Here is a 13,842-nt window from a genome sequence, read left to right as displayed (position 1 = left end):
AATTTGGAGGGGGGGGGTCAGGTTTTTGGTGAAAAAAAGGTAAAAGGGGGGCAAAAACAGGTTTTAGCGGGTTTAACCCTAAAACACAAAGCCCTAAGTATAAGTAGGGAGTGACTTTTTCGGGTTAAGCCCGGTTCCGCCTGGTTATTCCCCCCCGAACTGACCTCCGACCAATTCGGGTTAAACCAGACTTCTCCAAGAATTCGGGTCACTATGAAATCATCAAGTGATGTTTCCACTGAAGACGAACAAAGGTCGCCATGTGTGATACATGTAAGAATGGGTCACTTACGGTCCCAGAAATACACCCATGTGTGTCAGCACTGTCTATGCCTTCGAGGATTAGTGCCGGTAGGTCAACACACACACACAAAAACGTATTAGATTTCTCCCCGAATTACAGATATGAAAATATCGCCTGATTCCTCCCCCACCACCCCCAAATGTGAGAAAGGCATTTCACCCAAAAAAGTCACTCCTTAAGTATAAGTTATCAAAGCTCCTTTAAAGGAGCCCAGAAAGCCATCCAAAAGATTTTCTGTTTCTGGCTAATTACGAGCGGATATAACTTGACGTGACAACTAACACAAAAAAATTCTCTGTACACAGTATTTTTCTTGGAATAAAGCACCCCCGAACATCGACACATGTGTTCCCGCTCGACTCGCTCTGCAGGCCGAAACGAGGAGGATTGTGATGTCATCAGGGTTACAAGAGAGAGACCTCGCTCCAATCAGGGCCGGCGCTTTTCGCACTTTTTTTTTTCTCTTTTTCGTTTCCACTCCCAGTTCTCTCTCTGTGTAGCAGACGACACTTCTCCAAACAAGCAAACCAGTTAGCGGGTTGCACAGCGATGACGTCAAAGCGACTCTGGCGGATAGTTGCGGGCATTGCCACCGTTTCGCCCGGTCACAATTTTCAAAATCGAATTCTGCGATATGTCGTGACTGAAGCGCTTTCTGTGCTCCTTTAACATACTTACAATTTGTGCTCCTTGTACGAAGGTCAGCCAAATCCTCTTGCATACTTTGACAAGCGGTATCAGATTCTTTTAACAGCCTCTCAAGCTTTGCCCTTTCCTTGGTGGCTCTATCCAATTCTTTTCGCAGCACGTTACACTGAGATTCAGCCACTGTCGCGTCCAGAACCTTTTCAGCTCTGCACAGCAGAAATGTAAGCCAGAATGCTAAACGCTCGGAAAGACAAACAACAAATCCTACGTGCCTGAGTTGCTCGAGTGAAACCTTGAGAGAATTATTGTCGCTCCGTGTTGCCATCAGGTCAGACTCAAGTTGGGCGTTCGTGGCTTCATACTCCTGACGACACTCTTCGAAAAGCTGTTTTACTCTCGTGGTTTCATCTTTTGCTTGGTTCAAACATTTTGTTAGGGACTCCCTTTCTTGCTCCCAAGCAGACTCCAGCTAAAATAAATATTGTACCAGCATATAATTAAAGGCACTGTGAAACAGTTTTAAAACTTTTCAAGAAATCACCTTGTAAATACAGTAAGACCCGTGGGTAACGTTACCTCCTATAACGATATCCCTCGTAAAACCATGGTTTATGATTTTACCGTCAAAATATACATTATTTCTATGGGGAAACGACCCGCGTACAGCGATGGAGACTGCGGTTCCGAGTACAGTCAAACTCATTTACAGCGAACACCTTTTTAACGAAAATACCACTACAGCAAATTTTTTTGCGGTCCCGCTGGAGCCCTACAGGTCCAATACTGGGCATCCTTCTTAACGAAAATACCTTTACTGCAATTTTTTTTTTTGCTGTCCCCTGAGTTTCGTTGTAAAGGAGTTTGACTGTACTCATCTAACGATGTTGAACAATGTTGTTCTAAAGCGAGCTTCTCCTAAAGCACACAGGCGTTAGGTGAAGCCGACTTGCGGACGGGTGACGTGCAATGTTGCCTGAAGTTGTCCTGATATGTTCCCTGGTTCCTACACGAGTCCTGGTCGCTGTTTTCCCAAGCCAGTGCGATGTCACACAGCTTCGCGTTTTTTTTAAGCATCTGTTTCTTTTTATTCTGCTATACGCGGGCTGGAGCGAGACTTTTCGGGGACGCGCTATTTAGGTCAACCCTCGTTTAACGATGGAATTCGCGATTACCGTCCATATCGTTATACGCGGGTTTCACTACTTCAAGTTTAAAACATCTTAGGCTCGTGAAAACAGTGCTAACTCGCGGAGTTAGAGAGACTGGTGACGTCGAGAATTCGAATATTCAATCCTGTGCCGGAAATGGAAACTTCAAGTATAAAACTTCTATTGATTTATGTGCACGTGCAACTACTGCACTCTGAATATCACGCACTCCTCCGTTCTCTCTCGACCCTTCACCCTCGTTTGTGTACAGTCAAACTCCTTTATAGCGAACACCTTTTTAACAAAAATACCACTACAGCAAATTTTTTTTTCGGTCCCGCTGGAGCCTATAGGTCCAATAATGGACATCCTTTTTAACGAAAATACCTTTACTGCAAATTTTTTTTGCTGTCCCTTGAGTTTCGTTGTAAAGGAGTTTGACTGTATAACGACATTTTATGGTGGAGAAAAGAATATGTGTATACAATCTCACTGAAGAATTGGTGTCTGATCACCGAGGACACCAGCAGAAAATCACTGCAAGTCATGAAAATATTGCAGCCCCTACACCTCAAACTCTGAGAGAGAGACTGAACTGGAAAATTCAGTTTCACAGCATCACCATCATCATAACACCACAGATGCCAGGTTGAAGCATTAAGGAAGTACATACCACTATATTATGTACAGCTCACATGTAAAGCCACGTGTTCTAGGGTGAAACTCAGTAAAACGAGATTTTTATTCAACTTATTTGTTATAGGTAGTAATTCATTTCAGCTGAGTGCTCATCTGGTTGATTGAGATTTCACGAGATCTAATATACCATTTGAGTATTATGATGCAACAATTCTCACCTGTGTTTGCATGTCCTCAAACTGGAGCACCTTTGCTTCAAGCGTTTGTTGCACAGTCTGTATTTCTACATTGTAGGATGCAACTTCCATGCCATACTTTGTTTGAAGTTCAGCATACTTCTTTTTCTGCAGCTCCAAGGCCTCGTAATGGTTCTGCTCTAGGCGTTGTTTGAGCGACATCTGCAAAATGTTCATGAAGCAGCAGGACAGGTACAAAGAGAATCTAGAGCTCAGTGTTTCAGGGCGAAAACCCATTGAAACATGATTCTACCCTCTCATTTGCATCACCCCCAATTAGGGGAAAATCCAAAAAAGGACTAGCCAATGTACGTATAAATTTAGCCACCACTATGAGCACTGGAGAATACTAAGCACTATGGATTCAGCACAACCCCTTGGCATGACGTGTTCATCTGAAATGTGATAAAAGTCTTTCAAAATGCCTAATTAAAGAATTTGCTTTCCCATCCAATATTGCCCAAATTTTACAAATCCTGGAATAAAACCCGATGTCTGGCCCTGATTTAAAACAAAAACAAACAAACAATGTAAAACCCAAAAACACAAGGGCCTTAAAATTTATTAGTGTAATAAATAATGTGCACACCTTTTCTTGTTCGAGCCTATCAACTTCTGCTTTTCGGAGATGTTGTTGCTCTCTTAGCTTTTCAGAGAACTCATCCTCCATCTCTTTGAGCTGCCCTGTCAGTGACTCTTGCACAACCTTTAGTTTATGTGTTTTTGACTCCCACTCGTGCGTAAGGGTCTTTATGCGTTCTGTAACATGAACAGAGATGCATAAAGTGAATTACAAAGTACTGGGCATCACAATGATAAAGGAAATCACAACCCAGCTGTTGAATTTTTCATTGGTAAATTGCTTGGGAAACATGTTCTACTTCTTTAAAATATAATAAGGAATGATCCAGCGGCCTCACGCTTAATAGAGAAAAGGCAGAGAGGATCCTATTAGGCTTATACAGTCAACCCTCAATTTATGAACCTTCGATTTATGAATTCCCTCATTTTATGAACAGTAGCAAGAGGAACCAAACTTTTCACATGGCTTTTTCCCTCGTTTTGTGAACCTCGATATCTGAATAATGAATGGAATTTCTGGGAACGAACTAGGGGTTGCCCAACGTTTTTACCCGCAATTTATGAATGGATCGTTCCGAGGTCAACAGAAAAGGGATTATTTCATGGCCTTATGAATGACGCCGGAACGGACGGAACTTTTTCCAGGTATTGCACCCTTGGTCTTTAAACCCTCGAAATACGAACAACAAACGGGCTTTCCCGGGACGCGTTAGGGGGACCAAGTGTTCCTGACCTCAATTTATGAATAAGGTGGCCGCAGTCGGCAGGGAAACTATGGGGTCAGAAGGATTTCAGAGCATATGAGTGACCTGGTCCCCGTCCATGTCAGCTGTTGTGGGAATTATATGTTGCAGTACAAACGCAATCCCAACTCTCAAATACTGTTCCATCGATGAAAGATGAAAGTCACCGAAAAGTTTAGTCAGCAGTAGGACTCGCTAAAGGCTAACCTTATCAGTGACTTTCATCTTTCATCGTTAATTTCTTAGGCAAATTGAGGCTTTGTATGTATTTGTCCCTTCTATGTTGTTCCAGCCTCAGAAAATCAGTTCTTTCACTGTTCCATCTGCTCGGTAGTACTCACTTAATGGAATTTTCGATTTATGAATCCCTCGATTTATGAATGATTTTTAAGGAAACCGAGGGTGCTCATAAATCGAGGGTCGACTGTATATATTCGCGACAACAATCGAGTAGCTATACCATTAAGTCTGTTCTTCTCGGCCTTTACGTCTTCAAGTTCAAGTGCGAGGGACTTCTTTTCTTCAGAGGTCTTAGCCAATTCTTTGCATACTGCGAATTTCTCAGCCTGCAGGGCCTCTCTTTCATCTTGGCACAATTGCAGATTGTGTGACAGAGCCTCTCTTTCTTCCAGGCTGGCTTCCAGGGCTTCTTTGGCCTCCCCACAGGCATGCATCAAGGCCTGGTTCTCCTCAGCCAACCTTGACCCATTTTTTTCCAGCATCGCTGCTCGCTCTTCTAACCGTTTCAACTCGATGGAAAGGTTTTCTTTTTGAGATGAGACCTGAACAGAATCTCAAATGTTAGCTGTGCAGCAATTCTAGGAGTGCATATATCTGAACCAACTTATTCAATGAACGAAATACACCAGTCGGAAACAGTACACAGAGGGCCTGACTGTTTAGGGTTATACCCGATTATGCCAGATATTTACACCAGTTTACACATAGTTTCCCCATTAGGAAATCTACTTTCCCACCCCTACTGTATTTACTCACATATAAGAAACACATTTTTTTACCCCAAAACATTGCATCATTCAATATGTGGGAGAAAATTGGAACTAAACACTTAAGGTACACTTCACTCGCGTTTTAGGTAAATGGGTCCAGTTCAGGGGTCCTGTGAGGTTCAATTAACTCTTGGTGATCTTCCCGGGATCGAACGTGGTGATTCTCCCACATCAAATGTTCTTCCGTTGTATCAAGCACGGACGAAACACTCCGCGATGTCTGTCGCCTTCGTTGTTCATTGCTCTGGCACCAGGCGCTCCATCTCGTTGACTGGGCGACACGAGCCAGCTGTGCTACTAAAGTCAGGGTGCTTTTAAAGCACGAGGAACAAAAACGTACCAGCATTTTGGCGATAAAGTTGGGGTGTGCATTCAATATGCGAGCGCGTCCAATATGAGAGTAAATACGGTATATGGCCTGAGTTTACTCCCCCCCCCCAAGCAGAATTTTTGCACCCCATTTTCCATTTTCAAGGAACACAAGTTCTTAACAACGAGCTCAGAGACACAAGTGTCTTAATATACTGCTGCTCTCAGTTGGACTTGGTGCCACTCAGATCACATGCTTCACAGTAACCGTGTTTTACGTCGCCAAAAGTATTAACGGATTTCCTACTAACCAGCAAAAGCTTCGACTGGAAGTCATTGCTTTCCTTCATTTTGTGTGTCACCTTGCCTTCTAGATCAGATTTTGTTGCTTCCAAATCAGTCAAGAGTCCACGCAAGCGATGCCCTTCAGCTATAAGGTCGTTCCTGGTGCGTTCCAGAGATGCATTCTGCTCACTCAGGGCAGAGCATTTCAAATCCTGTTCCGACTTGAGCCTCGAAAGTTGAAATTTGTATTTCTCCAGCTGGATGACAAAAAAGTCGCATGATATGTAATGGCTCTCTTACACTGATAAAAACCATTCCATAAGTGCAATATTTTCGAGGCTGCAAAGCTGGTATGTGCACTTAAAAGATCAAGTCCTTATATCCCTGTATTCATATGAGCAACATTCCCAAGAATACTCCAGAGAGAGATGCACAAGGCATCAGCATAAACACTCAAAGTCATGTTTTTCGTGCTCTTCTAACCATGGGGAATACTCTGCTGCTCAGCCAAGGACGTTTTGTCACAGACAACCCTGTCGTCTGCTATGTGTGCAGTACGTCACTCGCGGTATTTCGGCATCGTGCAAGTGATCCCGAGGTTGGGACTAATGCATTACATTTGAGTAATGAGTTATGGCAATGCATTACATTTTGGAGAGAAGTAATGAGTCATGTAATGTCATTACATTTTTACCAAGTAACGTGTAGTGGAAGGATTATTGACCTGTAGGTTAACACCTCTTGAGGTGTCATGTATAGTTTTCCTTTATTTTTTTCTCTCTCTGGCACTTTTGGGTCGAAGGAGGGCGAAGCGAAGGTAACAGAAAACCTCTACGCCTGTGACAAAGTACCAAGGAGTTGGCTGTTTTGGACATGCACTGTGTAAAAGATAAAAGGTCACCCGGAGAACAAGGAGCAGTCAAAAACTCTCTACTCTAGTCAATAAAAGGTCATCGACAAGAATATGAGAGACTTGCGCCGCAGCAGTCCCACATGCATCACGTGTTCCATAAGGAGTCCTCAGATGATGCCTTCTTCAAAGTGAAGAGGCGGCGTCTCATCCCTTCTGACGAGTTTGAATGTTGGAAATCCGAAGCATAGAATCCCTATGTAGCTACCCCACCATCAGGAAGATGTTTGCGCAACATCACATCGCCATTTCATCATCTGCTTCAGCTGAACCAGTGGTGCTTATTGTATAAAGTTTTCTCGAAAAGTAATGCAAAAGTAACGGTGTTAAGTAACGCACGGCCTACTATGCAAAAGTACTGAGTAACGTAATGCATTACCTCTTGAAAAAGTAACGAGTAACTGTAGTGCACTACAAAATAAGAGTAATTTCCCCACCTCTGAAATGATCAACATATAACACGTATTGGAAACGTTTACTCTGTGAGTACTTTTTTTGCCTTTTCTTCCATTAGAATATTCCATGGGAATGTTGCACATTTCAGTACACAGTGTTTGTGTTAAAACTATTCCGAGGCTCATTTAACACACAAGTTGGTGTACTTTTGTCCTTTTTACAGTTGGCGGACACAGTGCTACAGTTGGATGGGCACACTATGGCACAAAAGAGGATGGGGGTGGGGAGTGAGAAAGGGGAGCACATTGATAATGTTGTCAGAACCACAAGCGCGAAAGGGCTGCAATGAGACAACACTACCATTCACACATTTGGTGAATGAGTGTCCTGTTTACCAGCGGTGCAAGTGTAAACCAATGCCTAGGCATTTACTTGCCTCTTTAATAGCTACAGCCAGTGTTTCGTTGTGAGTCCTCAGGTCCTCATTAACAGCATTCACATTCTTGAGTGCGGTCTGAAGGGCCTGTTGGTCCCGCTTTAATGTCTCATTATCTCCCTCGAGCTTGGATGCATGAGCTTCTAACCGTGCCATCTTTGATGCTAGAATGAAAAGCAAAGAAAAGCAAAAAAATAAATGAAATGAAAATCCAATAAGTTCATCATTAACTCTCATTACTATTGTTTACGCAGTTACCAATTTCAGCATTTTCTTTCTGTGCACTGTCCAGTTTCATTTCCAGATGGGATGCTGTCTGTTCACGTTTTTTAACTTCGTCTCTCAACTCAGCAACTCGTGACTGCTGAATCTTTGTGCTGTAGAGGGCAATAGGTTTGGTTTAGTGTTTAACGGTGCAACAACATCGTAGAGGACATTAGGAGCGGTTCACATGTCAAATAGGGCATAGATCTGCATCACACATGCAAAGCAAGACACGATTGGTGGTCTCATAATGACAATGTCATGTCTTCTAGGTTTTGTTTACTCTAAGTGGTGTAGATTGCTGTGAATGTACTTTTTTGCATGTTGTTAAATACTGGCTTTAAGTACTGAAAATTGCGCAATATTGTGCCATTGGGAAATTCCTCTACTTAAAGGGGCTGTCCATGGACTGTCCATGTAGTCCATGGATTCGTCATGCAAAGTCCCCTAATTTGAATGCTTCTTTTAACTGTTGGGCTTTTAAAACCGTGATTTTTTTTAAAGCCAACGTTGACGGTAGCACCGGACAGCGTTGAGAGGCACTGGTAGATATAACATGGGTCACGATTGCTGACTGTAACATGGGTCATGGTGACCGACGACGAAGACAATAAATTTCATTCACGCTCCTGACTGTACAGTAGACAAAGATGAGAGGTGACGTTTCATCCTTGCACGCTGGTGAATGCTTGCCAGAAGTACCGAGAAGGTCACCGTAACGAGGGCCATTCTATGATCGCTGGCTCCCAATTTTGCAACTGCTTACATCAAAGTATGAGCTTCCTTCTCCGCTATAAAATGTCACTCCAAACAATGTTGAGGAGATGAAGAGTTGAGAGTGACGGAGGAACTCGACCAGTGTGCAACTTTTGGGTTCATTGATGCAGGATCACAGAAACATATCATTTTGATGTGCATGTTTAGTAGACAGATTAATAATTACAATGCTACTTCCTCAAAAACAAAAAAAATTGCATATGGTCTCACAACCCCTTTAACAACGAAGTGCAGTAAAATAATACATAAATAATAATTCGAGGCTGTACGTCGCGAGACAAGTGCGACGATGAGTGACGCCACAGTGGTCATGCCTGTGGATTAATTTTGTCCACCCGAGGGTTCTTTAACCAAGAATAGAACCTTGCAGTTTATACACTCCTAATTTAGCCTCTGCAGGAACACTGGTTCAATGTAGGGTTTCCAGTTTTCGGTGTTTATAATTTTTGAGGCCCCCCTCAAAAAGCAGCAAAAGTGAACGCCAGACTGAATCACAGCAGTGCAAAGTTGAATCGGCTTATAACATAATGAAATAACAGGATAACTTCTCTTTGTCACTGATCTTCACCCTGTATCGTAGTATACCTCAGAAAATATAAACACCGGAAATTCAGTCAGCAAAAGTTCAATGCGATCAAAACGATTAGAAATGATAATTTGTTGCTTTACATTGCAAGGTGACTACGTGTTTGCCTTCCTGAGTGTTCTTGAACACGCATCGAAACCTCACCACACGAAACATTGTGTTTAACGTCCCAGAATGCCAAATGGAATGGTAGCAATGGGCCGTTCAGATTCACCTACCTTTCATTAAGTTTGTTGTGCACTGCCCTCTCATGAGCTTGCGTTTCCTCTAGGAGCATGCGACATTTCTGTTTGTCTTCTTGTACCTTCTTGAGCTTATTATGTAGAGTTTCATTTTCCTCATTGAGTGCTCTTATTTGACTATTAAGCTCTGCCGTTACATTTTTGTGTTTGGCTGCCAAAGATTCTGTAATTTGCTGAAAATATGCTGCTGAAGACTGGCCTTCCTCAAAGCTCACGTGTCTAAATAGAAAAAGAGCAGTCACAAGTATCGCAGCATGCAAACACCAAACATATTACACAAAATGTAATATTTTTTATTTTTATACCTAAATGGCATTTTTGCGCTTGTTTCTCCTTGATGACTGTGAAATGTCTGAAATGCAGAGTTCATGTATACTGAAGTTTCAGGATAAGCATACAAGTAATGCGAGATAAACATACATAATTAGCAATGCTTACTTCAAAATCAGCTTCATAGCAGGAGAGCAGATCAGTAAATGCTGAAGAGATTAGTGTGGTTGTTTCGTCAGTATCAGAGGGCATGCTTACAATTTCTCGTAACCTGAAGGATTGCATGAGTAACACCATAACATAATGAATTAAAGATTAGCGCTGAGATAACTTACAAAACCAACGCTTACTTTGGCAACACTGTTTCTAGTTTTGCATCATAATCTTTCCATTCCACGGCTATTGCTTTCCTTTTCTCTATAGCTGCCATCAACGTGTGTGCCATGCTTTCCAGTATCTTCAGGCAGTGTTCCGTTTTAAGTTGGCTCTGTGAAAATGTGGATGCACATATGACCAGGGAAGGATAACAGTGTATTTTTGTTTCCATTTTCATTACAGCAATATTTCCGGTTCTATTTCCGATACCGGACGTTCAATTTAGTTTCGGTTACGTTTCCGTTGTTTTTTTCTGCTAATGGAACAGCATGGAAAGTTTTATATGTCGTGGATGGTCCCTTAGACTACACACAAAAGAAAAATCAAAAGTCGAACTTGATCGGTAGGCGCACTGTGAATTTTTTGCTGGCCCTATACGCAGAGCCCAATCAAGAGGGGGCACCGTCTCCCGCATGGTGCAAAATCAAATTTTTCAAACAGACGTTCAGCTTTTGTCTTCAGATGAAAACTAGCTGCTATCATTTGAAGTCGTTCTGAGCGTTTGCATTCGTAACAGTGTTATAATCACTGAATGTAGTTTGTGCAAACAACCAGGTGTGCTAGCGTCTTTCACTGGATGCGAGGCAGGTGTGATGCCACGGACGACACAATGCAGTAGAGCCCTGCACGGGTCCGGGCCCCCGGCCCAGCCTGGGCCCGACCCAACCTGCGGGCCTGGCCAGGCCGAGCCCACAAACATGTTTCCGAGAGTCTGGTTCGGCTGGGTCACGCAGCTAATTCCACACAATGGAGGACTATTACTTTATATCATCATGTGCTTGCGTCATTCCTGCACATATATTTGCAAAACCAAGAAAAGGACGCTGCATTATGCGTACAATTCGACCCTCAGATCCTTCGCAAAGCCACTTCACAATGCTCCTGACTCCTCACATATTTCACAATCACGTTCGCAAAGCTTGGTTAGAGGTAGGGTTGCCACCAGGCCGGTATTATACCGGCACGGCCGGTTATTTGCTCGCTCTGCCGGTTGCCGGTAGGAAGGTGATACTGGCAGCCTTTTGCCGGTATTTGCGGCTCAACACCTTTCATAAGGGCTTTTACGGGGTTTTCCTTTCAACATTCCACTACAGCTTGAATAAATCTGGAGCACAGACACAACTCCGTAGTCACCAGCCATTTTCTTAGTTATTCATTATTATTATCATTGTTGTCTTGAGCGAGTACGCTCGTTCTTTTCTTTCTCTCTCTCTGTATACTCTCTTCACCTCACCCACTTTCCCTTTCCTGTGAACATTTCCTCCTTTCCCTCTATTCCACTTCCTCAGCCGGTATTTTTCACTACAAAAGGTGGCAACCCTAGTTAGAGGGGGTGGGATTGTGAGAAGGAGTTTGTCGACAACATTCTGTACCTCCACAAAAGCTTGTAGTGTAACGATAACGCGCATGTCCTCCTGCGTTCTGGATTTAATTTGGTCTCGTGCTGTTGCGGTGTTAAACAACCAGTTCTTGTATGTTTGTGGCCTTGTCTTCTCTTCCAATAAATTCACTTATAAAACGGTTTGATAAGCGCTAGAAACGCGTAAGTCACGGCTGGAAATGCTAGGCCGGGCTCTATGAGCCGAGCCACCAGGCAAGGTCGCATAAAAACGTGGAAGCCTGGGCTGGGTCGTGCTATTTTTCAATGCGCTAGCTCGGGCCCGGCAAAGGCGGCCCAAGCGGAGCTATAATATACGGTCCCTGTTTCAGTCACAATTGCTGCTACGGTTCCCCGCTTACAACAACAAGCACACAATGCACGTAACGCTCGTTTCTCTATGAAGGCGTACACAGTATCAATATCGTCTTGTCAAACTTACAGTGTCTGAGCTCCCACTGCAGCACTCAAAAATACTCCTGCAGATTGCATCTAATGAAACTTTGAAGTCAGACAGTTCAGCATCAATCTCAGCACGGGTACCCCTGAGTTCGCGCCGGAGGTCCTCCGCCATCTTCCACACATGCAACAGTGAACGTCCGTGCGACATGTGCTCACTGAATGCCTGTAGGCAGCCCAAAACATATGTGTACAGTCTTCCACATAATTTACGAGTAGTCACGTGTAAGTATTCTAATTCGTATAATATCGAAACGAATAATACTATATTCAATTCCATTTCTGAATCTACTGCAGAATACTGTATTCGAATTGAAGCGATATTTCTTCCAAACACAATATGTTCCAATAGTTCCAAAGGTGTATGTGTATGGTCGAAAACGGTACAATAGGGGGCATTAAAACAATGTGGTTGCTACTTCATACTTAGGGCCTGACTTTTTCGGGTTATATTTTTCAGCAACATCGGGGGGCAAATATCAGGTTATATTTTGCTTCAATAATTCGGGTGTAATCGGGTTAAACTGAACCTGATTCAATCCAATTCTGGCTGAATCTGACTGAATCAGATCATAATACACAATCATAATACACACGACACACCAGTAGATACAGAATATTTAGTCCACGCATCTAGGAGACAGCAGGGTCTCTGTTTTGACAGTTTGTATGAGCATATTTATGCTTTTACAACACAGTTGCCAAAGTTCTGTGTTAGCTGTGATGACTTTGGATCCCCCTGGTTCAGCAGATTTCGGGGAAGTATCGTGTTAAATCCTGTTCTTGCTGATTTAAATTGGGGGGTAAATATCAGGCGGAATCGGGTATAACCCTAAAAAGTCAGGCCCTACTCATACTCTGGTCTGTATGAATATATTACATGTACATGCTACACACATGTTTGTGCCCGTTGATGCACTGCATGTGCATCCAGTTGTATACTACTTTTACATCTGTTGTACAAACAACTGTGCGCTTCGTATTGAATTTGGTCTCATAGATATTCGCTTCGTATTTGCCTTAGCTACGTATTCATTCGCTTTGGCTTTAAAATAATCCTTCGCACATGCCTATTTAGTATATACAAGGTATTTCGGTCCTCTTACATCGTCAACTGATGCTATCTGTACCAAGTCCTCCCGGGTCGATTGCCACTCCTCCGAAAGTCTGTTCACTTCGGACGATAGCATGCCATTGGTGCGCGTTGTTACCTCAAGTTGTCTTTGCAGCTGAACGTTTATTTCGTGGTATTCTGCACATCTGTCAAAGACATAATTAGATACTCGTGTTTTCAGGTCTTTTGTTTTTTCCAAATTGGAGTAAAAGTCGCATTTTATGTTGGAAGCTTTGAAACAAGGTAAAATCTGGTGATATCATGTGAAAGAGCAGATTTTTGGGCAGAAAATAACAACACGCGAGATGGCAGCACAAGAAAACTAACAGCAGGGTGCCTGAATACTAGCTCCCTATGTATAGGATGAAGACAACAGTGTCGTCTACTATGATATCTGCCATTTTGAGGCACACACATAGCTTGCGCTGCATTGACACAGCTGTTGCTGTGCACTTAGCCAGCAGTGTAGCCAGAAATATATCTCGGGAGGGGTTCTATGAGAACTGTACATGGGGGAGGAGGATTTCACACTCGTTTCCTTTTCCCAAAAGCATTACTGAAGGTACGGTTTTTTGGGGGGTTTGAATCCACCAACCCCCGTCTGGCTACACCAGTGCACTTCGCTATACACTATACTTTCAAACTGAGTAAATAAATAGCAGAGGATCGTAAAAGTCAAAGGACTGAGGGCATCAAAATGGCAGCGTTAGCTTCTGCAAGGGACGATTACA

General features: G+C 43.0%; 1 protein-coding gene across 3 annotated transcripts in view; it reads right to left on the bottom strand.

Moving 5' to 3' along the window:
• Positions 1-13,842, bottom strand: part of LOC135399258 (centrosome-associated protein CEP250-like) — a 33,226-nt gene that overhangs the window by 15,597 nt on the left and 3,787 nt on the right. For all 3 annotated transcript variants that reach the window (XM_064631085.1, XM_064631087.1, XM_064631086.1), the window contains 14 exons: positions 13,104-13,257; positions 11,981-12,163; positions 10,136-10,272; positions 9,954-10,056; positions 9,821-9,867; positions 9,492-9,734; positions 7,905-8,023; positions 7,647-7,810; positions 5,931-6,161; positions 4,761-5,082; positions 3,565-3,734; positions 2,958-3,137; positions 1,225-1,421; positions 983-1,158 (listed from right to left, as the gene is read on the bottom strand). In XM_064631085.1, the coding sequence (XP_064487155.1) occupies positions 983-1,158; positions 1,225-1,421; positions 2,958-3,137; positions 3,565-3,734; positions 4,761-5,082; positions 5,931-6,161; positions 7,647-7,810; positions 7,905-8,023; positions 9,492-9,734; positions 9,821-9,867; positions 9,954-10,056; positions 10,136-10,272; positions 11,981-12,163; positions 13,104-13,257 (2,426 nt within the window). The remainder of the gene's footprint in view (positions 1-982; positions 1,159-1,224; positions 1,422-2,957; positions 3,138-3,564; positions 3,735-4,760; positions 5,083-5,930; positions 6,162-7,646; positions 7,811-7,904; positions 8,024-9,491; positions 9,735-9,820; positions 9,868-9,953; positions 10,057-10,135; positions 10,273-11,980; positions 12,164-13,103; positions 13,258-13,842) is intronic.

Source organism: Ornithodoros turicata, chromosome 6 (genome assembly GCF_037126465.1).
Source record: "Ornithodoros turicata isolate Travis chromosome 6, ASM3712646v1, whole genome shotgun sequence".
NCBI classification, from domain to species: domain Eukaryota; kingdom Metazoa; phylum Arthropoda; class Arachnida; order Ixodida; family Argasidae; genus Ornithodoros; species Ornithodoros turicata.
The sequence above is the reverse complement of the archived record's forward strand: the minus strand, read 5'-3'. Positions and strand labels throughout refer to the sequence as shown.